At 42.4% G+C, this 23827-nt stretch overlaps 1 protein-coding gene across 1 annotated transcript in view; it reads right to left on the bottom strand.

Moving 5' to 3' along the window:
- rars1 (arginyl-tRNA synthetase 1) overlaps positions 1-18529 on the bottom strand; it is a 48441-nt gene extending 29912 nt beyond the window's left edge. The window contains exons 1-3 of the mRNA XM_052014009.1: positions 18402-18529; positions 11676-11810; positions 7040-7228 (exon numbers count right to left, since the gene is read on the bottom strand). Of these exons, the coding sequence (XP_051869969.1) occupies positions 7040-7228; positions 11676-11810; positions 18402-18446 (369 nt within the window). The 5' untranslated portion in view covers positions 18447-18529. The remainder of the gene's footprint in view (positions 1-7039; positions 7229-11675; positions 11811-18401) is intronic.
- Between the last annotated feature and the right edge of the window lie 5298 nt (positions 18530-23827).

Genomic DNA, 23827 nt, shown 5'->3' with positions numbered 1-23827 from the left:
ATCTCCCACATTGCAATCAAGCCCCCAAAAATAGAATGAGACAGGTCAGTCAATGACCTTCTTCTCCTCCACTTGGATTAAAATGGTGAACAACAGGATGAGGGCACCTGCACAGAAGAGAAAAATATTCATGAGTGCTGTACTTTGCAGATAGAAGGGCTACAGATGTCTTCAGCAGAAGCTTTACAGAATCTGCCAGTTATGCTCACTAACTTTACTTTATGATTACTACATCTCTTTTGATTTGATCAACAGTCAACCCATAATATCATGTATGTGTTATGGACACAGCTTACATGTGCAACTATCTTATTTTGTATGTGCAGGGTATCAGGAGAGGCCCCATGTTTTCCCCTCATCTGAACACCACCACCGAACAAAAGGAGCTTGGTGTAAGGTGGAGGGAGAGGATCATGACGAAAGCACAACATTGCAATTGACCCTTCACAACACTATCTCAGAGGCTCACAACATAATGAATTGTAGGATCAAATGGAAAGACCAGGCGGAGTTGGTGTTCGAAATAACGGGTGATTTATTAAAACTGGTACATACCAGAAGCGTGAATTTGGTATAGCTTTTACATTCTCAGCTGATAAGATTAGACAGAAACATGATTAACAGTAGAACTAGGTCTTGATTACAGAATAAAGTGATTATCCATAAGGCTAACTTAGTAAATCCAATTTTCTATTACAACAATGGGTGCACGCTTTCATATAATTAATGAAGCTCCTGAAACTTGGGTGTCATCACTGCTGCATTCCATGTCTCTACTCTTAGCTTTGTCTGCAGTCCTGTTAGCACATTAGCACAATTCACATCTCTATTTACTTGTTATTAGCCCTCACTATTCTTTCCCCTACAACAGGGATAAACATAATAGGTTAAAGGCCGCATGTTAAGGTCAAATTCACCAGGCAGTAACAGATTGCAATTTGGCGTGAGGTGCAGAAAATCTGATGTACCAGCTATCAGGACGATAGATGTATGCTTACTGACCCAGACAACTCAGACAGGTACCACAATAGGGATGCTGTCATGACAAAGCTAATACAGATGCACGAGATGGTTATGTAACCGTCAGCCCTGCCTAGCCAAATGCAGAAGGTGACAAGGAACCTCAACAATCTCCTTTGAAATATGGAGATGATGCAGAGTCAGGAGTCTAATTCTTCCTCTTTGCATGGGCTCAGCCACAATCCCATCACATCAGTGTCTGCTGGCTCAGGCGACAGCTGCTATAGACAGGAGCCATACAAAATCTTTTGGTTTGTTAAGCCTGATTCTGATCCAGATAGAAGTCTGGTGTCTGCCACAGAGGCGCAGCACTGTTATGCCTAATCCAGCCGTCAAGTACCTATCAATCCTAATTCCTTTTTACCAGCACTGGGCCTGTATCCATCTATGCCTTGGCAATTTAAATGCTCATCTCGATATTTCTGAAACATTGTTGTGGTACTTGTCTCCACCATCACTGTTAGTATGTTCCACATTCCAAACATCCTCTGGGTGAAACAATTCTTGCTCAGATCCCCTCCAAACCCCTTACCCTAACCCATGTCCTCTAGTTTAAGATACCTCTGCTATAGGGATAAGTTTCTCACTATTTACCCTATCTATGCCACTCATAATTTTGTATACCTCTATCAGGTTCCCCTGAACTTCCTCCACTTCAAGGAAAACAAACCCAGTCTATCCAGTTTCTCCTCAAAACTAAAATGTTTCCTTCTAGGCAATATCCCAGCAAATCATCTCTGCACCCTCTTCAGTGCAATCATGTCCTTTCCTCTAGTGTGGTGACCAGAAATGTACATATTACTCCAGCTCTGGCCTAACTAACATTATATATAATTGTACCATAACCTCCCTTCTCTTATATTTATGCCCCAGCTAAAGAAGGCAAGTATCCAGTATCTTAACCACCTTGTCTCCCAGAGTTGCTACCTTCAGAGATCCTTGGACATGTATATCAAGATCCCTCTGTTCTATTCCCATTTGCCTGCAACAGCTCCATATCCCTCTACGTCTTTCCTATCCAAGTACCTGTCCAAATGCCTTTTAAACATTGTACTTACATCCTTCTCAGTCCTCCCAAAATGCATCTTCTCTGTCCATTTCACCAACTGAATTTAAAAAAAAATCCAGTAGCCTCCAACCAGCCTCCACACCATCAACACCACCAACTTTTTGTGTCATCTGCAGACTTACTAATTATACCTCCGACATTTATGTCCAGATAGTTACAATTTATAACAAATATTAACAAATCCCAGCACTGAACCCTCTGGTACACTACTGGTCACAGATTTCCAATTACAAAAACAACACTCCACGTTGGATCCAATTTGTCAACTTGCCCGGATCCCACGAGGTCTTATCCTTTGGGTCTGTCTCCCACGTGGGACCCTGTCAAAGGAATCACCAAAGTCCATATAAACAACATCAACCACGTTGCCCTCAAGGATAGGGTTCTAATGCAGGCAAATAGAACCAATGCAGATAAGCCAGAAGGTTGGCACAGGTGTGGTGGGCCAAAGGGCCTGTTTCTGTGCTGTACAACTCCATGACTCTAATACATGTTGCTATTTCTTTGAAAATTCAATCAAATTGCTCAGATAGGATCTTCCCCTTACAAAACTTGCTGACTTTCTTTGATTAATCCCTGCCCTTCCAAGTGTAGATTAATCCTGTCTGTCATTCTTTTTCCAATAACCTCTACCACTAACTTTAAGACTCACAGGCCTGTATTACCTGGTTTATCCCTGCTGTCCTTCAATAACAAGTTTTCACTGCGCAGTGAAATGCTATTCATGAATATGTTGCTGATCTCTCTGGACACAACACAACTCAACTCATGGCAGCCCATGGTTCTGCAGGAGCAAAGGAATGCTGCATGTAAGCAGCTCACTATTCTCCATGGACAGAAAATGCTGCATATCAGCAGATCGCTTTGCTGAAAAAGCTGAGCCATGACACACAGGATCTTCTCTCACTTCTGCAGAAGTGGAGCCTTGCACTCCTCACTCACAGACCACGTCAGCAGTCCTGCCTAGAATATGCAGGGAAATGACACTGAGAAGGAAAGTGAAGGAAAACAAGACCATACACCTGTGTATCAGGGTGTGTTGGCCAGGTCAGCTCTGGGTCTGGAGAATGAAACAATGACAGCATGGTCTGAATGGAAGCAGTAGATCTTGGCTTGAATTGACAGGATCTGACTGTGTGTCAGGATCAGGTCAGGTACAAAAATTATAAGTGCTCAGGCTAGGTCAGACCAACTCCTTCACTTATTTCTACTCTCTGTAAATGCATAGGCACTGTGACGCAGTTTCTCTTGATCCAAAGGAATGCTCTCCGAGTGGTGTATCCAGCTAGCAAACTCACCTTATGTGGCAGAGCGAAAATAGCAAGAATAGGGAAGTTGTGCAGGAAAGCTACATTGATCCATCCATCTGCTGTGAAACATGATGTTTCTGCAACAAAGACCATCAGTTCTGCCCATTTATACGTCTTTAAATGGTCAATTGGTTTATGGCTTAAAATTAACCTCACAAGAGCTCAAAGGGATTTCTGAGGGATCTTTGCTGAATGAATGTGGACTTCATGACACTGAAATGTTGGCACCACAATGCAATTCCCTGTCCACTGTATGCTAACTTAATAAATCTATTCCAACCTGATAAATCTATAGTGAAGGTTAGAATACTGACCAGCCACAATCAATGTTGAACTGCAGTCCAAAGTATTCAAGATCTCAACTAATCTTTGGACCTGCAGACTGGAATTGTTCCAAGGAAAGTGTATGTCAAGGGTGTTTAAACAATGTGGTTCTCTTCAGGAAATACATCATTGTTAGTCAGGCTCTCTACTCCCAGAGGAATTGTTTCATCTATTCTGATTTCAGCGAAGTGGAAACAGCATCTCAAGCACTGGAATTTGCCAGCATTGGTAACTTCCTATGAATGAAGGTAGCCATTGACAACACTTAGGCCTATGTGGACTACCATTAATAACCTGGACTACTTCATCAACAGGAAAGTTTTCTGTTCCCTCAATACACAGCTGGTCGTCAAACAATAGAAAAATCTCTTGTAGTAAGTGCCATGTTTGCTGATAGCACCCATGATTCATTCCTGAGTGAATCCATACAGCCAGAAATTTCTAGCAGCCAGCATTGTTTGGAAAACTAGTCCAGGAATTTAAATTATAATCAGAGCAAATAGATATGCACATGCAGAGCAGATTGTGTGTCTTACAAGCTCTATCAGCTGATGATTGGTGTATGATATTGGAGTTAGGGAATGGACTGTGGAAGGATTACTTGATTGGTATTGCAGACTCCTTTTCCAGAAGTCTACGAGGAAATCCCTTTATCCATGTAGATAAAGTCTTCTTCCTCCACTCAGATGAGAAATGAGTTTGTGATGTCCCATGTTAGCCTTCCTCATCCTCCTGCTCCTCTTGCGAGTCTTCAGGCAGTGCCTCATGTTCCTCACGTTCTGGGTCTACATGCTGCCCCACCTCTGCCACAGTCTTTGGCTGGCACACCAAGAAGTCATGGTTGAAAAATATTGCAGAGTACCCCTGGACTAATGCAGGCATTGGAATCTTGTCTTTAGGGGACCAATGGTGTTTTCAACTACAATTTCAGTCCCATTATTTCAGTGATTAGCTGCTAGGTTTGGAGTCAGAACTGGTAAAAGGAGACAAGGAAGTTGAGGGTAGTCTACCAGAATCCATTTGTCTGAGCAGTGTTGGCTGCTGAAAATCACCAGCAATATGGACACCCTCAGAATGAAGGAGGTATCGATACGAACAAAGCACAGCATCAAGAAATTCTTATGATGAAGGCCAGCTATACACTGATGGAGCAAAAGCTGTCTCTGCTGATAAGAAGGTGCAAGTTATTAATGGGAGCCCTTTCTGACAAGAATATTGTCAATAGTTGTTTGCAATTATTTAAAATCACCAATATTTCAAATATCAAGGCCTGACACGTCAATTTCTCCTCACTAAAATCAAAATAGATGAAATCAGTCTGTTCCTCTGGAATAGAGTACCTGGGTGGCCAATCTGACAGTGCAGTGAATAGCAGATTGAGAAATATGTTGCAGATCTATGGATGCCTCCTCGATTAAACCAGTGCCAGGAAGTTTATCAAAGTAGGTCATCCAAGCCTCCAAGGAGAAAGTCCAAGCACTGTGGCAAGATGCCATATTAGCTCGGTGATGACTCACTTTGAAATCGTTGCTCTGCGAATAGACTGTTCACCAGGCAGTTCAAAGTGTGATATGGTCTCTCTGAAGATTCTGTGGGTAAAGACTCTTCTCAGGCATGACTTTGGCCTGCAAAACCTTACTGAAAACTTCCAGTCACGGAGAGCTGCCAGCATTGCTACCACAGAGGCAACAATAAGAAAAAACTTACTCTCGGTTGTAAAAGACTCTGTAGACTTTGGAAAGTTTCTAAGCAGAGAGTAGTTACTTCTGAAGCCACCTATCAGGTCTCTCAATATCAGCAAATAGCAAGAATTTAGCATGATGTGCTCCTCGTTCAAAGGCTGAGTGTGAGAGGCTTTTCTGTATTATTTTGAAGGACTGTATCAGTTAGAACACCACTGGCAGTACTCCATCACTGGAAGCTTTGGGATGGGCATAGCAGGCCACTCAAAGAAGGTCATGGAGAAGGAGACAGAGATAATGCTGATCTGAGAAGAGGCTTTTCCCCATAGAGTCATCACAGACATCCTACCTGGAATTATCTGATAAATAATACATCAGCAGGCTCAGGTTTTCAAAATCATTACTGAGATAATGTGTCACCCTTCAGGATTATTTTAGTCACAGTGTGACGTCTGGATGATCACTGTGTCAAGCTTTGAGCTCTAATTTATGTTGCTGAGCAGAAATGTGCATTATACCGACAATGACATCATAAGGTGTTAATGGGTAAAGGTCAGGCACGCTAATGTAAGTCATGACTTTAAATGCTCAAGTCCAATTTTGCAACAGATGCAACATTACCCAGAAATAATTGGTAGCTTGATTTACTGCAAATAAAATTGATTTTTGAGTATGTAGCACCTAAAAGAGTCCTGCCCAATCCAATTTTTTAGACTGTCCTCTTTCTGATTGAAATGTGGCATAATGGGAAAGCTGTAACTATACTGTAACGGAGAAGACAACATCGAATAATGGAAAATTTGGAGCCAGCAGGAGCTTTTATATTTCTAATTTGTTCGACACTTCAAGCAATCTATCCCTGTCATCAAGAGTGAAAGTTCAATTTTCATCAAATGTCTTTGCAACAAAGAGAATCTACAAGGTTAAAATTTTATTGGAAGGCACAATGACACAGCTAGTAAAGTGCTGTCTCATAGCTCCAGTGATCCAGTTCAATCCTGATCTCTGCTGTTGTCTTGTGGAGTCTGCATGTTCTCCACGTGACCTTGTGGGTCTTCTTTAGTGCTCCAGTTTCCTCCCACATCCCAAAGGCTTGCTAGTTGGTAGGTTAGTTAGTTACTGCAAATTGCCCCTAGTGTCTAGGGGAGTCACAGGATCTGGGGGAGGGGGGGAGTTGATAGGAATGCGAGGAGAATAAAATGGGATTAGTGTAAATGGGTGTTTGAGGTAAGCATTCAGGGCCTGTTTCCATGCTGAATGACTCTACAACTTGTGGACATCTTTTTTGCTGTGATAAACACTGGATTATGTTATCTGCCCTGATGTAATATACTACATTTCTTTCATAAATAAAAAATTGTGAGTTGTTTTGACAAAATGAATAGTAATTGTCCAAAAAAGCATCAACAGAAAACCTGCATCCATATTTTTTGAGAGAATAATGATCATTCATTTACATGCTCTGAATCAGTGCAAGACCTTTCTTTCTATAAAAGTCCTTCTACTCACTGTTAACAAGCTGCAGCAATTGTGAAATAAATAAATACCAAGACCACACCAGTCCCTAGTGATTATCGAAACCATGTTAATCTTCTCCAAGTAATCATGTTCTATGCTTAACAACTCTTCCATACCTGAGATATTGCCATGGCACTATTGCATTGATAATCTCCAAATTTTGAACTTTGGCTTGGTGTAACTGCTAATGGTGGGTTTTCGAGATGTGGATAGGCAAGCTTAATGGCAATGCGGAATATATTCTGCAATCGTTGATTGACGTTTATCATGCTGGTTCCTGCTTTGCTTTCCTCTTCTTGCAGACTCTGAAATGAATTACATACAAAAGAGCTATTTTTAAGGGGGTCAGAAAAAAAGTTTAACTGTAGTCCATATAGAGAAGGGATGAGAGTTTTATTTCCATATTAATAAGAAGAACTCAGCAATTATCAACTTTGTAGTACCGTAACATTAAGGCATGATGTTTTATGGTTGATGGCATATAAATCATGGGTGAGTCAAGGATTGCAACAAGTAATTATCAGTCACAGCCACACTGAACCAAGGAGCCAGGACCACTTTAAGAAACTGCAGAATAAATTCTTTTTTTAAAAAACAAACAATAAATTCCATCAGATAACAGGGATGGTACCGGAGGATTGGAGGGTGGCGAATGTTGTCCCCGTATTCAAAAAAGGTAGTAGGGATAGTCCAGGGAATTACAGACCAGTGAGCCTCATCTCTGTGGTCGGTAAGCTGTTGGAAAAGATTCTAAGAGATATGATCTATGAGCATTTGGAGAAACATGGACTGATTAGGGACAGCCAGCATGGCCTTGTGAAGGGAAGATCTTGCCTCACAAGCCTGATAGGGTTCTTTGAGGAGGTGACCAGAAAAATTGATGAGGGTAGTGCAGTGGATGTGGTCCACATGGATTTTAGTAAGGCGCTTGACAAGGTTCCGCATGGTAGGCTTCTTCAGAAGGTCAGAGGTCAAGGGATCCGGGGAAGCTTGGCCATGTGGATTCAAAATTGGCTTGCCTGTAGAAAGCAGAGGGTTGTGGTGGAGGGAGTGCATTCAGATTGGAGGGCTGTGACTAGTGGTGTCCCGCAGGGATCGGTTCCGGGACCTCTACTTTTTGTGATATTTATTAACGACTTAGATGAGGGGGTGGAAGGCTGGGTTAGCAAATTTGCAGACGACACAAAGATCGGTGGTGTTGTGGATAGTGTGGAGGACTGTCGAAGCTTGCAGAGGGACACTGATAGGATGCAGACCTGGGCTGACATGTGGCAGATGGAGTTCAATCCAGAGAAGTGTGAGATGGTACACTTTGGAAGGACTAACTCCAAGGCAGAGTAGAAGGTAAATGGCAGGATTCTGGGCAGTGTAGAGGAGCAGAGGGATCTGGGGGTTCATATCCACAGATCACTGAAAGTTGCCTCGCAGGTGGATAGGGTAGTTAAGAAAGCTTATGGGATGTTAGCTTTCATAAGTTGGGGGATCGAGTTTAAGAGCCGCGAAGTGATGATGCAGCTTTACAAAACTCTGGTTAGGCCACACTTAGAGTACTGTGTCCAGTTCTGGTTGCCTCATTATAGGAAGGATATGGAGGCATTGGAAAAGGTGCAGAGGAAATCTTCCAGGATGCTGCCTGGATTAGAGGGTATGGATTATGAGGAGAGACTAAAGGAGCCAGGGCTGTTCTCATTGGACAGGATGATGAAGGGAGACATGATAGAGGTATACAAGATATTGAGAGGAACAGATAAGAGTGGACAGCCAGTGCCTCTTTCCCAGGGCGCCAATGCTCAAAACAAAAGGACATGGCTTTAAGGTATTGGGTGGGAAGTTCAAGGGTGACGTCAGAGAGAGGTTTTTCACCCAGAGGGTGGTTGGTGCATGGAATGTGCTGCCTGGGGTGGTGGAGGAGGCTGATACGTTGGTCAAGTTCAAAAGGTTGTTAGATAAGTACATGGAGGAATTTAAAATAGGGGGATATGTGGGAGGAAGGGGTTAGTTAGTCTTAGGCGTGGTTTAAAGGTCGGCACAACATGGTGGGCCAAAGTGCCTGCATTGTGCTGTATTGTTCTATATAGTTCTAAAACCATACATGTATTAAATAATGCAGACCAGAACTTAAATATACAGAATGATATGTGGATTTTACTGTTTTCTTTAGCCCCAAAGGGTTTACAATCCTCCAAATAACAGATCTACGAAAGACTCAATTCCATGATATCCACTTTAGAATGGACAGAATGTTAATAGGCCACAATTTATCAGGTATTACTCCCATGTGTTATTACTTGATTAAGTAATCATAGAACATCATACAAGTGACCCGAGTAAAATAATAGGCCAGATTCTGAAAGCTAGTAGTTCTATGCACAAGCACTACTACATTTGGAACTCCAACATATCCATGCAAAACTTGTTAGCCACTCACAGTCAGTTTCCTGATTAAACTCTAGCTTTAGATTTGGAGCACAAAGTTTTAGCAAGGGGTGGCACTGTGGTATAGCTGTATAGCTAGTCAAGTTACTGTGCCCTAGCTCCAGCAGCCCAGATTCAATCCTGACCTTCTGTGGTGTATGTGTGGTGTTTACATATTCTTCCTGTGACCCCAGTGCTCCAGTTTCCTTCCACATCCCAAATGTGTGTGGGCTGGTTGGTTAAATGGCCTCTATAAATCGTGTCTATTCTGCAGGTGAGTGGTAGAATCTGGGGGGCACTGATGGAAATATGAGGTAAATAAAATGGGGTCTGTTAGGATTAGTGTAGGTGGGTGCATAATGGGCTCCATGGATTCAGAGTGCCAACGGGTCTGTTTCCATGCTGTATGAGTTTATGATTCAATATCCTTGTACTCACAATGGGGAATCTGCCTGAAAAAAACTGAAGTGTTTTAATTCCTTTGAATGAAGAAGCAAGACTAGGAGGAAAATTTTTTTTAGTTAATTCAGTTTATTTATTAATTCAATTTTGTTTACGTATTTGTTAAGCTTCGAAATCAGAGGCATGCATCACTGACTGTCAAAGCACTTTCAGTTGCTTTGTAGGCAGGGCTAGTTCTTACCCCACTTCATGACTGCATTGATGTGCCCATGGTTCTGCTGCAGTGCAGTGGTTCATCAATGAGGACCCAGCTAGCACTTGCAGCAGGTTGGCACTATGGGATCTACAAAAGATAAGTTCAGATTTACTATGTAGGTCAGCAGCATGAATGGGCAGCTTATTGCTGGCATGAAATTCTTGCCAAAAATGGATTCTTTTTGGCAAGCTTCAGCCCAAGAATTCATGCAGCAAGATAAAGATCAGTAAGGAAAATACTGCAGATACCAGAAATCTGAAATGAAAATAGGAAATGCTGGAAATATTCAGCAGGTCAGGCAGAGTCTGTGGTGAACATTCCAAATCAATGCATTTCCCATCAACCCAAAACAGTAACTCTGTATTTCTGCTTTGATTATGATGTAGAGCCACTTTTCACGTTTTTGCTAAATGTGTGTGTTATACAAATCAATGACTATATGGCTTCTAAATTAATGTGAAAGGCCATCAGTTACATCCATATCTATTATTGTGATTGTTTTACGTCTTGAAAAAAGATTAGTTATATTTAAATGTAGAATACCTTCTTAGCTTATTGTATAGTCCAAATATTAATGTGTGAAAACATCTATATCATGAAGGTTTTTACAATTACCCAAGTTGCTCTAAAAAAATGAGGACATAAAGAAATTCTTCCTCTCCTTCAGTACTGGGAAGGAAAGTATTGCCATGAATGTTTATTTAAGAAGAAAAAATAATGATTCTAGTATAAGATTTTTCTGTAATATTGTGCTCAATATAGCTCATCAGGTCAGGCAGCAATTATGGAGGGAGAAACAGTGTTGACCCTTCATCAGTTTAGAAGCATTTTTTTAAAATCATCATGCCCTATAAATTATGACTGAGATGAGAATGAAAATGATGAATAGTCACAGAAATACATAAAGAGCTTTGTAGGTTTTTGGCTCCTCATGCTCACGTCAGAGTCCTTGATCTGGAGCTTACTTCCAGGCACCCGAATTAAGTGTGAAACAAGCAATCTGATTATATTATAAACAGGACTTTTTACAAACAAACATAACACTACAAAAACACTACCTCCTGAAACAATATTCTAATTTTAAAACCAAGAAACGAACTAAGAGCCACAGCTTTTCATCTCTCTTAATCTTGTTAAAATTACCCATCTTTTTCCAAGTTATTTGCAAACAGAACAAATCCATTCCATTTTGATTGCAGAGGATCTGCTTTTTATTGATTTCAATGAGAATGCATAATATAGAGCACCCCGATTAACTCAATAGTTTGTAATTAAGCTTAAGGACTGTCAGACTCAATAGGAGACATCCTGATAAAGCAACTTCATCAGTCACCTGCAAATGAAAAAATACTCTTACAACCTGACATCTGGAGATAGATTGTCTTGAGAGCAGTTACAACAGATGGACAAAAATTGACATCCAAAGAACAGCAATGATCACAGTCAATTAGGAATATTACATTCCATTAAAGATGGAAGGACAACAGGTGAACAAAGTTCTGCTAGTCTGCAGTCAGTAACATAATAACATTTCATTTGTTAGTTGACTATATCCTCTAATTAAAAATTCTTTTCTATATATATGTATATATCCTAGGATGCATCTTTGAATTTTTCTTCCACCCCATTAACCTGTTTTCTAAACAAGTTACAAAGTTTAATAGAAAAAGACTACTCACACGCTTGAGAACATTTAGCCGGTATTTGAGCTTGGCGTTCTCCTCCAACATCTCACTCAATCCCAAGGAAAAGTCAAGCACCACAGGGTTTTTCAAACTCTCAATTTCAGCAATAAGAGACTTGATTTCTTTCTCCTAGAAAAAAAATTTAATAAATTAAATTACTTTTGAAGAATTAGTTTTCAGTAAACAAAATAATCCCCATATATTCTACTGCATGAAAAAGATTTAATTGAAAACTAGTTTTAATTTTCACATATTCCTTATATGAATTGTAATGATCCAGAAAACTCTCAATACTTTTGCTGACCGACTAAAAACAAGGGCCATCCATGTCAGTACACTGTACCCCTGCATTAAGGAGGGGTTGCGTCCTAGAAAAACATCCGTATGTGATTTCCATGAACCCTTTTGTCCCATTGAATCAAATGTTATGTGGAGAAGGTTCCTGCAGGAAGTTTTTCTCTTAGCAGTGATGCCCCCGAGGGCATGGGGTCTATAAGCAAGGGAATTTCTGATTGTATTGTAGGCAGAAGAGAAAGGACTGTTGTTCTAATTAACTAAAAATGTGTGTTACATTGCTTGATGAAGTATTAATAGAAGAGACTGCCTTGTCAGTTTCCAAAGGAAACCTGTCAAGTATCCTCCACTGTGAACCAGCTACCTGCAATCATATAGAGTTATAAGACATCTTTATTAGTCATGTGTACATTGAAACATACAGTGAAATGCATCTTTTTGCGTTGACTTTTCTCGGGGGCAGCCCGCAAGCGTCACCACGTTTCCGGCGGCCAACATAGCATGCCCACAACTTCCTAACTCGTACGTCTTTGGAATGTGGGAGGAAACTGGAGCACCCAGAGGAAACCCACACAGTCATGGGGAGAACGTACAAACTCCTTACAGACAACGGCTGGAATTGAACCCAGATTGCTGCACAGCATAGTGTAGCAGTTAGCCTAGCACTACACTATGCCTCACAGTCCACCGCTCACCAACCAATTGATAGAAATAAATAGCTCACATTCCTGAGAGGCCACATCTCAGCTTTGACACACCCATGCCCATTGGCAGGGCCCATGCTGACAGCGACTTGCTACAAGCCATCTGGCCATTACCGTTCCCCTTGTGTCAGGGTAGGGACCCATTCAACCTGCGGACATAATGCATAATACTAGGAAAAGTGCACCAATTAATCCATGTGATTAAGTGCTTTAAATAGCCAAATGCCTCATCTTCTAATTAGTGACACGCATGAATGGATGAAGGAGATGCCCACTGTCCCTACCTACCAGGACACAGGCCCTTCGGCCATTCTTGTCCATGCCGACCAAGTTGCCTACTTGAGTTAGTCCCACTTGCCTACATTTGCCCATTTACCTCCAGATTTTCTATGTACCAGCCCAAATGCCTTTTAAACATTGTAAGTGTACCCGCTTCTACCCCCCCCGGCAGCTCGTTCCACATGCTCACCACCCTGTGTATGAAAAAGTTGCCCCTTAGGTCCCCTTTGAACCTTTCCCCTCTAACCTTAAACCTATGCTCTCTGGTTTTAAGACTCCCCTGCCCTGCATAAAAAATACCGTGACCATTCACCTTATCTATGCCACTCATGATTTTATAAACCTCTACAAGGTCACCCCTCAGTCTCCTTTGCTCCAGGTAAAAAAGCCCAGGTAACATCACAGTACAAGTATCAACAAAAGTCATTGCCTTGTCAGTGTCCAACACAAATCTCTTAAGTAGCCTCTCGCTGTGAACTGCTAGCCTATGATTGTTGTTCCTGGTAAACTAATTCAGTTTTCTGCATACATTTTCTGTTTGTTTAGTTAGTTTTTCTCCCCACATAAATTCCGTAAGAGCAAATTTTCATTTTGTATTTCAAAATTTTTGGTAATGATTTGTGAATTCCATAAGGGTGATTTTTCATTACCCAAACTGCCATAACGTGGGGGTACACTGTATTAATAGTGGAAGAATGCTAGACAAAGCTGTTATTGTGGTATATTTATAACTGATGAACTACAATTTAACAATCCTGTTAAAAGGATTAAGATTTGTGACATTACAGTTACAAAATGGAGACAGTTTTGGGTGAAGGATAAATATAAGTCATAAACTGTTTCTCCTATTGACGTAATCTAACTAAAGTCTGCTTAGACCTGTGACCTCTAAAGATTAAATTGGTTCTTTGCCAAGAACGTTAACTAACAGTAATAAATGTGAACATTATATGAACTTTCATGGGTCATATCAATTTATTTTTTTGGGTCTCTGAACCTTTACTGAAATCAATCTAATGTCTGACATAAGTATAAAAGTTTCTAAGAATTAAAATGTATAGGGCAATTAACTCCCTTAGCTATTCCTTATCCTTTCAAATAGATTCTGAAAGCAGAAGTAATTTCAAGATTATTTTCTTTGGTGCAAATATCAGTATAAAACACCAATAGATTTTGGGGACTGGACATGGTTGTAGTTTAGATCAACCCACCACCTAGAAATCTGAACAGAAAATGTAGCATGAACATGTGGTTTCATCCACCACATCCCAACTACTAACTGAGTAAAACAATTAGATTACGATCCAGTTGTAAGTGATATCGTGCATGTAATTTCTGGTGTATCAGCTAATCAACAGCAAGTTTTTACTGTCAATTTTCTTGGAGCTTTAATTTTTAGCAAACAATGAAAACAACCATCCCAGTTTCCACATAAGCATGTACTGCCGGAAGGGATTGGGGAGGTCTAAATAAAGCTCAGGGAAATGAGTTACAATAGCTCCAGCTTTGCTTACTGGATGGATTTCCTTATTACTGAATACTTTTTTGGAATCCCATCTTATATAAAAGCTGCCTAGGAATATCTGGCTTCTGACAGAATAAAATTAAATGTCTAATATGTGCTGATCAAGCTCACCGTGAAGTTATTTTGGGTAATCTTTTTTTGCAATATTTTTCCAATATCCCGTGGCTATATTGATTAGGATCTCAGTGTCTAGGCCAATATTTCACCCCTCAATTAACATCACTGAACATACCATCTAGTTATTATCTGGCTACTCTTTGGGGAACTTCAGTATCTGAAAATTTGACTGAAACGCATTTCCTAATTATAATTCAAGTGTATATCACTGCCTACTACAGTTTTGAGAATCAAGGTCATCCTGTGTATAAGATGTATATTATATAATAAACAGAAAATGTTTATTTCCTTCCTTTGAAATGACTTTATTATGGACAACAATGCATAGCTATTTCTATAAATCAGTACGAAAACACCATTTTTATTATTTTCCACTTTATTTAAAAATGTGCACACTTATCACTAATTTACTGACCAGTGAAAAATACTTTTCACCAACAGATCTGAACAAATTTCCACTATTTTCTGTTTTTATTTTAGACTCCAAGATGAGCTCTGGATCACTTTTTCACACCATTCCTTAATCTGCCATTTTCACTGCTGCTAACTTTGTCCAATTCCACTCTCCTCAGTTGCTAAAACTCTCATCTATCCCTGCATTTTCCGGAGCACCTGCATTTCGTCCACTGGAGTGACCTTATGCTTCCAGTCGCAATTCACCAACCCACTCCGACCTCTGGCTTCCTGCACTGTTACAACTAGACCCAAAGCAAGCTTGGAGACACAAGAAATTCTGCAGATGCTGGAATCTGGAGCAACACATAAAAAGTACTGGAGGAATTCAGCAGGTCAGGCAGCATCTACGGAGGGAAATAAGCAGTGGACGTTTATGGCCGAGACCCTTCGTCAGGACTGGAAAGGAAGAGGGCAGAAGCCAGAATAAGGTGGGGGGGATGGGGAGGAGCACACGCAGGCAGGTGATAGGTGAGTTCAGGTGAGGGGGGAAGGTAGGTGGGTGGGGGAGAAGATATAATAAGCTGAGAGGTGATAGAAGAGGCAAAGGGCTGAAGGAGGAGGAATCCAGTAGGATAAGGCAGTGGACCATGGAATAGGTGATGGAGGAGGGGAGGAGAGGAGATGGGTAGGTCATCAAGGCGGAGGAAGGGAGCCACAGGAGTAAGGGAAGACAAAGGAGTTGGGGGGAGAAAAATGAGTGAGGTTACTGGAAGTTAGAGAAATCAATGTTGAGGCCATCAGGTTGGAGACTTCCAAAGCCAAATATAAGGTGTTGCAAGCTTGAAGGACAATACCTTATTTTCCATCTGGGCACACTGTAGCCTTTTGAACTCAATATCAAATTCTCCAACTGTCAATAACGCACTTTCTTTGCCTGTATCAGAACTGGCCATTTCTGCCTATTGATTTCTCTTTTTCCATTATTGAACTCTAGCCTGCTGGGCACACCCAACAGCCTTACCATTAACAACATTGCACAGCCAAAAAAGTATAATTTGCTTCTAATTGCTGCTCTAACTGCCCCATTAACCCACTTGGTGTCACCCAATCAGAGACATTTCCTTGTTCTACCTATCCCTCCTCCATCTTCTCTGCTACTGAAAACAACCTTGTCTTTATCTTTTCCAGTTCTGACAGTACGTTCTAGAACTTAAACTGTTTCTCTTTACACAGTTGCTGCCTGATTTACTGAGCATTTTCTATTTTTATCCCTCATCTGTTAACTCAAGAGTTTACTGTTCCAATGCAATCCTGCCTTGTTCTATTCTCCTTAAACCTGGTTTCTTTCAAAAATGTGCCTTCTGTGCCCTTGCTTTAACCAGGTCTGTTCACCCATCAATCCCTATGCTTGCTTATCTATACTGGATCTTGGATTATCAAAGCCACGGCGCAGGTGTATTTAGCTGCTATCAAGGCCCCAAACTCTGGAATTTTTTACTTAAATGTCCCTCCTCTTGGATGACCTGTCTTGGGTCCAGCATATTGATGGAATCATGAAGAAGGCATATCAGCTCCTGTCCTTTCTTAGAAGCTAAAGGAGACTTTGCACGTTACCAAATACTTCAACTAGGTCGAGCATCTTCGCTTGGTCTGCTGTAACAGCCAGGATCTCCTGGTGGCTAGCCATTTATTTCCACTTCCCATTCCCACATTGACATGTCTGTTAATGGCCTCCTCTACTGCCAAATTGAGGCTAGACACGGATTAGAGGAATAACACCTCACATTCCATTTTGGTAGTCTCCAATCTGACTGCATCAATGTAGATTTCTCTAGCTTCCAGTAACCACTCCTCCTTCCCCCCCCCCCCCCTTTGTTTTCCTTTATCCCTCTGGTCCCTTTACCTCTTCTCTTTTCCCTCTCATGACCTGCCCATCACCCACACATTCCCCCCTCCAGTTCCCCACCTCCTTCCCTTCACTCCATGGTCTACTGTCCTCTCCTATCAGATTCCACCTTCTTCAGCCCTTTGCCTCTTCCACCCCCCACCTACCCACATACTCACCTGGATTCACCTATTACCCGCCAGCTTGTGCTCCTCCTCCTCCCCCCACCCTTTTATTCTGGCTTCTGCCCTCTTTCTTTCCAGTCCTGATGAAGGTTTTTGGCCCGAAGCATTAACTGTTCATTTCCCTCCATAAATACTGCCTGACCTGCTGAGTTCCTCCAGCACTTTGTGTGTGTGAGACTTCTGCTAACTTCTACAGATGCACTGTTGAAAGTATCCTGAGTGGTTGCATCACAGCCTGGTACAGCAATTCCAATGCACAGGAATGCAAGAGGCTGCAGAGTTGTGGACATAGCCTGGTCCATCATGTGCACAGCCCTCCCCACCACTGACAGCATTTACAGGAAGCATTGCCTCAAGAAGGTGGCATCTATCTTCAAGGATCCCCACCATCTGAGTCATGCCCTCGTCTTGCTGCTACTGTCTGGTAAGAGGTACAGAAGCCTTAAATTCCACACCACCTGATTGTGGAACAGCTACTTTCCTACAACCATCAGTTTCTTGAACCTATCTGCACAACCCTCATCCTACCTCAGCAAAGGAACACTATGGACCACTGCTTGCACTATCATGGACTTGTCTTCAATTGTGTCTTTGTTTTATTTTTGCTTTTGCAGTTTTTTTCCACTGTATGGTATAATTTTATGAATAATTTATGTATATTTTATATTCTGTGTGTCTTCTGTACCTACGTCCCTGTGATGTTGCTGCAAGCAAGTATTTCAGCGTACATCACCGTACTTATACTCATGGCAATAAACTCGACTTGAGATGAGATGTTCCTTACTGCTTGCTGATCTACAGTGGATCTTGGATAAGCAATGCCAAGCTGCAGGTGTGCCTTTAGCTACTATCGAGGCCCTAAACTCTGGAATTTCCTCCTTAAACATCTCTCCTCCAATGAAGATGTTCCTTTAAAACCTGACTGGACAATTGGAGACATGAGAAGACTGCAGATGCTGGGATCCGGAGCGACAAACGATCGGCTGGAGCAGCTCAACGGGTCGGGCAGGGCAGGAGCTATTGGGAGGGTGGCGCGTCGATGTTTCGGGTCGAAACCCTGTATCAGGACTATTGGATCGCCTACAATAACATCTAACCCGGCTCGGTTTCGGATTGTGTTTGGGTAATGCTCCTGCGAAGAGCTTGGGATGGGTTTTACCCCGTGGACGACGCGATATAACTGGAACCTTTTGTGGTGCTGCCCCACGCGGCCGATCAGCCCTGCTCCTCCCATTCCAGCCGCCGGGAGAGGGAGGGGCAAGGAGCCCAGCAGACTGGCTCTGGGGAAGGCGACACTTCACAGCCCCGCGGCTCGCTTTCGCGCCACTCACTGACCTGCTCCTTCAAGCGAGCTCCGTACTTGCCCACCAGGCTCGCCATGTCTCACCGGCTGGCGGCCGCGCAGCGCGTCACCCCGCTTCCGCCGCCCGGCCGGACATGCGGCCTCGGCCGTGCTCCACAGCGCCACGCGTGGAGCGGAGGCCCAAACATCGCCGCTGCGGCGCCTGGAGCCACCGAGCTCCCCGCCCTCTACCGTCGGGTGGCTGGCAAGACCAGACTCACTGCAGAACCTGTTGGTTTAAAAACAATCCTGCAACCAGCAAGCAACTACTCAATCACAATCTTTTCAGATTAAAGGTGGTTAGATCATAACTTCAGTAAATTCCTGGTCTGGAGGGTTATGGACGGGGTTCAGGTAGATGGGACTAGCGGAATAAAGTTTCGGCACAGACTAGAAGGGCCGAATGGCCTGTTCTCTGTGCTGTGGTGTTCTATGGTTCTACAGTTCCATTGATTCATTCAAATATTTCTTAAGTAGTTTACGAAACCCATGATTTTTGTCAGCTCAAAGGACATGCAGTCCTCTCTGCTTCCAGTGATCGTCTGAAAGGGCTAACTAACTCTTCCACCTCACTTCTTTATACTGGTTATCTCCCCTCTACTCTTTCAGTCCAGCAGAAGGGTCTCAATTAGAAACTTTTGACTGTTCATTCCACTCTACAGATGCTGCCTTCTCCAGCAGCTCATTTTTGTTTGCTCCAGATTTGAACAACAGCGATCTCTTGCATGTTTCTTTCTTATTCCCTGGTATTTTTTCACAGCTTTTGGTATCAATTTTTTAAAAACAATATCTTGCCACTTTCTTCTTATTGAGTTTGCGTCTATTACACTAGCAAGACCAGCTTTGTTTCATCAATCTTGCTTAAAAAATTCTCTCCGTACCATTCCATTCCTTTGTTGTTATATCTCAATGCTCTACACGCTATTGTACAAAAATATTTTATTTCTTATCTCCTTCTGCAATCCTTCAGAGTCAAGGATGATTTGTTTTCAATCAAGTTCTGCAGATGTTAAGTGACTGATGGGTCCAATGAGGGATTGTAAATTCTGTAACAGGTGGAGCACAAGGTGCTTGACAGGTGATGAGTAGGTAGAGACACAAGAGACTGCAGATGCTGAGACCTGAAGCAAAAAAAAACAAGCTGCTGGAAGGAACACAGCAGGTCAGGCAGCATTTGTGGAGGCAAAGGGATAGTCAACATTTCAGATTGAGAGCCTGCATCAGGATTGTTTCCAGAACATAGAACGCTACAGCACAGTACAGGCCCTTCGGCCCACAATGTTGTGCTGACACTTTATCCTGTTCTTAGATCTATCTAACCCTCCCCTCCCACATAGCCCCCTATTTTTCTATTTTTTCTATTCGGAAGAGAAAGAGACAGAAGGTACTGACGCATGGTGGCAAGGGTAGAGTGTAGAGAGAAGCAATGAATGGAGTACACATACCTGAGATCCAGGCTGGGACAAAACCTGGAGTCCTGAAAATGGAGCTGGAAACCACACAGGACAAGATGCCTGCAAAGATCAGTACTGAGGAAGGACACATGACTGTAGTACCAAGTCTTGGTAACAATGTAGTTGAAGAGCAGGAGAGCAGTAGAAATCAGAAGAGGAGCAGTGATAGAGGGTCTCCTAGAAGGTGGTGAGTGGGTAGGATAGGAGATGCGCACCACTAGCTCCATTATTGCTGACCTTGGATGCTTCTTCTCCATTTTGATTGATAATAGGCCAGAGCTTCCCACAAATCAGTGAGGAAGTTGCATTTTGTCATGGAGGCTTTCAGAACATCTTGGAATCATTTTCTCTGTCCTCCTGGTAATCTCTTGTTGATGGAAGTCTGAGTGTCTATTTCAGGAGTCTAGTGTCAACATAGATCAACCACCAAAACCAACTGTTAGAACATAGAACATTACAACATAGTAAAGGCCCTTCGGCCCATGATGTTGTGCTGACATTTTATCCCTCTCTAATATCTATCTAACCCTTCCCTCCCACATAGCCCTCCATTTTTCTATCATTCATGTGGCTATCCAAGGGTCTCTTAAATGTCCCTAATATATCTGCCCCCACAACCTCTGCCAGCAGTGCATTCCACACACCCACCACTCTCTGTGTTTTTTAAAAAAAATCTTACCCCTGACATCCCCCTTATACCTTCCTCCAATCACCTTAAAATTATGCCCCTCGTGTTAGCCATTTTTGCTATGGGGAAAAATCTCTGACTGTCCACTCGATCTATGCCTCTTATCATCTTGTAGACCTCTATCAAGCCACCTCTCATCCTCCTTCTCTCCAAAGAGAAAAGCCCTAGCTCACTCAACCCATCCTCATAAGACATGCTCTCCAATCCAGGCAGCATCCTGGTATATCTCCTCTGCACCCTCTCTAAAGCTTCCACATCCTTCTTCTAATGAGGCAACCGGAACTGAACACAATACTCCAAGTGTTGTCTATCCAGAGTTCGATAGAGCTGCAACATTACCTCGTGGATCTTAAACTCAATACCCCGACTAATGAAGGCCAACACACCATACGCCTTCTTAACAACCCTATCGACCTGCGTGGCAACCTTGAGGGATCTATAGACGTTGACCCCAACATCCCTCTGTTCCTCCACACTGCTAAGAGTCCTGCCATTAACCTTGTATTCTGCCTTCAAATTCAATCTTCCAAAGTGTAATTATTCACACTTTTCTGGGTTGAACTCCATCTGCCACTCCTCAGCCCAAGTCTTCATCCTATCAATGTCCTGTTATAATCTACAGCAAACTCCTATACTATCCACACCACCACCAACTTTCGTGTCATCAGCAAACATACCAACCCACCCTTCCACATCCTCCTCCAGTCATTTATAAAAATCACAAAGAGCAGGTGTCCCAGAACAGATCCCTGCGGAACACCAATGGTCACCGACCTCCAGGCAGAATATGCTCCATCTACAACCACCTTCTGTCTTCTATGGGCGAGCCAATTCTGAATCCACACAGCCAAGTTTCCCTGGATCCCATGCTTCCAGATTTTCTGAATGAGCCTTCCATGAGGAACCTTATCAAAGGGCTTACTAAAATCCATGTACACCACATCCAATGCTCTACCTTCATCAATGTGCTTTGTCACATCCTCATAGAATTTAATCAGGCTCGTGAGGCATAACCTGCCCCTCACAAAGCCATGCTGAATGCCCCTAATCAGCCTATGCTTCTCCAAATGCCCATAAATCCTGTCTCTAAGAATCTTCTCCAGTAATTTGCCCACCACTGAAGTAAGACTCACTGGTCTGTCATTCCCAGGGTTATCCCTACTCCGTTTCTTAAACAAAGGAACAACATTTGCCACCCTCCAATCATCTGGCACTACTCCTGTGGCCAGTGAGGACGCAAAAGGCACAGCGATCTCTTCCCTTGCTTCCTGTAAAACCTTGGCTATATTTTGTCTGGCCCCGGTGACTTATCTATCCTAATGTTTTTCAAAAGTTCCAGCACATCCTCTTTCCTCACGTCGACATGCCCTGGCATATCAGCCTGTTATACGCCATCTTCACAAACTTCAAAGTGTCTATCAGTGGTGAATACTGAAGCAATCAACACAGACATACCTCTAGGATGTGTGGTTAGCCCACTGCTCAACTCTCTCTACACATGACTGTGTGGCTAGGTACAGCTGGATGTTGTTGAGCTTCTCATATGTTGGTGCAATGATTATCCAGACAGACAGAAAATACTCCATTGGATTCTTTACTAGAACTTCATAAAAGGTGGTTTTACGTAAGTGAGGGAAGTCACTGACTGCAGGATACCCAGTCTCTGACCTGTGCTTCCAGCCACAATATTTATGTGGTTAATCCGTTTAATTTTCTGATCAGTTCCAACTCTCAAGAAGCTTGTTGTCATTCATGCTGATCGATGGTGACTTCCCAGGATGTTGATGGTTAGAGACCAAGTTGAGAGTAATAGCAATGAAATAGAATGTCAAGGGTAGATGGCTGGATTATCTCTTACGGGAGATGGATATTACCTGACACATGTGGTACAGATGTTAATTCCCAGTTATCAGCGCCTTCCTGAGTGTATCTAGAACTTGTTTATAAACATGGATGGAGAACTTCATTTTCTGAGGATTTGCGATTGTTCAATTTTCAATTGCAATCACCTCTGCTTCTGATAATAAAACCCTCATAAACAGGAAAGAAAAGGCAATTAATGAAACAGCTGAAGATGGTTGGGACTAGGACATTGCCTTAAGGAACTTCAGCAGTGATGTCTTGAGCCTCAAATGATTGGCCTCCAACACCTTGGCCATCTTCTTTTTGTGAAATATGATTCATACAATTTTTTTCTTCTTGATGCCTATTGAATTGATGCCACATTTTGTCACATGCCCCTTTGATGTCAAAGAAGTCACTCTCATTTCATCTCTGGAAATTGGCTCAGAGGTCTATGGACCAAGACTTGATAAAGTCAGGACCCAAATGGTCCTGGCAAAACCCAAAGTAGGTTGTAGGTAATTGGTGAGTACATGTTTCTTGATAATAATGTTGATATCTTCCATTATTTCGCTGATGTTTGAAAGTAGACTGATTGGGTGGTAACTAACCGTATTGGATTTGACATGCTTTTAGTAGAAAGGGCATATCTGGTCAACCGTCCTCATTGTCACACGGATGGCAGTATCGCAATATCCTAACACCAGCTTTGCTTGGAGGTGCAGTTGGTTCTGGAACTTTGGTTTTCAGTACAAGAACTGGAATATTGTCTAATCCCATGGCCTTTGCTATCATCCCTTTCTTGATATCACACATAATCAAACTGTCTAATGGCTGGTTTCTGTGATGGTGGAAATCTTGGCTGGGTCAAGTTTGATCATCCACTTTGCCTTTCTATTTGAACATGGTTACTATTTTTGGATGTGGTATGACTGCAGAACGATCAGATCTATTGATTGTGGGATTATTTAGTTCCTGCGTACTGATTTCATGACATGTCAGCAAAAAGGCAATACTATGTTTCTGCAATGACAGCATGGTGGTCACTTTTCCGATATTATTGTAGACAGGTGTACTTATGAGGGGTAAATTAGTCAAGGCATGGCCTAGTAGTAAAGGCATCGACCTGTTGTATTGGTTCATGCACTACCTATGCACACCCATTTAGTTATAATCATCAGGACTCAACAGCTCAGTTTGGTGATAGTGCTGCTAATCTATTCTTCACAGTGAATACTTAAATCCTACAGCCAAGGTAGAATCAGCCAGTTCCATCATGGGCACAACCCTCCCACCAACTGAGGACATTTAAGAGGCACTGCCTCAAGAAGGCAGCATCCATCACTGAGGACCCTCACCATCCGGGACATGCCCTCTTCTTGTTACTTCCATTGGCAAGGAGGTACAGGAGCCTGAAGACCCCCACTCAATGACT

This window comes from Pristis pectinata, chromosome 4 (genome assembly GCF_009764475.1).
Source record: "Pristis pectinata isolate sPriPec2 chromosome 4, sPriPec2.1.pri, whole genome shotgun sequence".
NCBI classification, from domain to species: Eukaryota; Metazoa; Chordata; class Chondrichthyes; order Rhinopristiformes; family Pristidae; genus Pristis; species Pristis pectinata.
This window is presented reverse-complemented; position numbering and strand designations above follow the sequence as displayed.